The 967-nt window shown below is 58.5% G+C and overlaps 1 protein-coding gene across 1 annotated transcript in view; it reads right to left on the reverse strand.

Annotated features, from left to right (window-relative positions):
- Positions 1-572: 572 nt before the first annotated feature.
- VAX1 (ventral anterior homeobox 1) overlaps positions 573-967 on the reverse strand; it is a 4,182-nt gene continuing 3,787 nt past the window's right edge. Inside the window, exon 4 of the mRNA XM_019642919.1 lies at positions 573-967. This exon is cut by the window's right edge and continues 55 nt beyond it. Coding sequence (XP_019498464.1) covers positions 632-967 — 336 coding nt within the window. The 3' untranslated portion in view covers positions 573-631.

The raw sequence follows: 967 nt of genomic DNA on the forward strand, positions 1-967 counted from the left end.
TCAATAAGCCCAGGAGGCAGTTGAGATTGGAATTTCTCTAAAAGCAAGGAAACTCTCGGCAGGATTTGTCCAGCTAGGAAGCTGCGTGTGCACCGGCTCTCCGTAGAGTTCCGCAAAGTGGGGACCAGGGGCTCCCAAAAGCCCTGGTTTCTCTGGCGAGAGGAAGGAACGTCCTCCTTTTTGGTCTAAAGAAACCTGCCAGCTTTTTCGGCCCCTGGGGTCTGCGTGCAGCTTTCCTCTTTCGATAGTCATAAGAATAATCAACGGCAGCAGCGGCCCGATCTGGAAGTGTCCTGTGCTTTGAACTTAGAACCAGTCTTTTCCTTCCAGGGCCCGGCATTGGTTGGGGCATCAGGTTGGCTAACTCGGGCAATTTCCCCAATTCTTTGGATTCTCCTGGGTTCAGAAGGAAGTTTGGGGAGAGGAGAGGACACGGAGGAAGGCAGAAGAAAAAGAAAAACAGCTCAAATGACATAAAATTGGTAGCAGAGCCTGGCGGCAAAGGATTGCTGTCAGAGGCCTCGTGGGAGCCGGGAGCCCAGCACAGGAGCCCCCAGCGCCTAACGCGCGTGAGTCCATAAATATCACCACAATAGATACTATAAATATAAATACAGGGAATCACTTAAAGTCAGTCCAGCGCTTTTTTCTCGGCCCCTTCTTTATTGTTGGTCCGGGAGTAAGGCTCGAAGGCCGAGGAGCTCAGGTATCGGGCGGAGAGTTCTTGCAAATTCCCGGCCAGCGAACCGGCCATTGTCAACGGGGCAGAGGATAGGCGGCTGGCGACGGAGCCTAGCAGCGAGGGCACCGGCAGGCTGAAAAGGCCGTGGCCGGCAGCCGGCGCGCCAGCGTGCAGTCCCCCAGGCCCAGCGGGCCCGGGGCCCGGGGCGCCGCCGCCCACGGCTGGAGGGTGCGGGGACGCGGCACCGGCAGGACCCGGAGCCGCAGCAGCGGCGGCGGCGGCGGC

This window comes from Hipposideros armiger, unplaced genomic scaffold (assembly GCF_001890085.2).
Source record: "Hipposideros armiger isolate ML-2016 unplaced genomic scaffold, ASM189008v1 scaffold_74, whole genome shotgun sequence".
Lineage (NCBI taxonomy): Eukaryota > Metazoa > Chordata > Mammalia > Chiroptera > Hipposideridae > Hipposideros > Hipposideros armiger.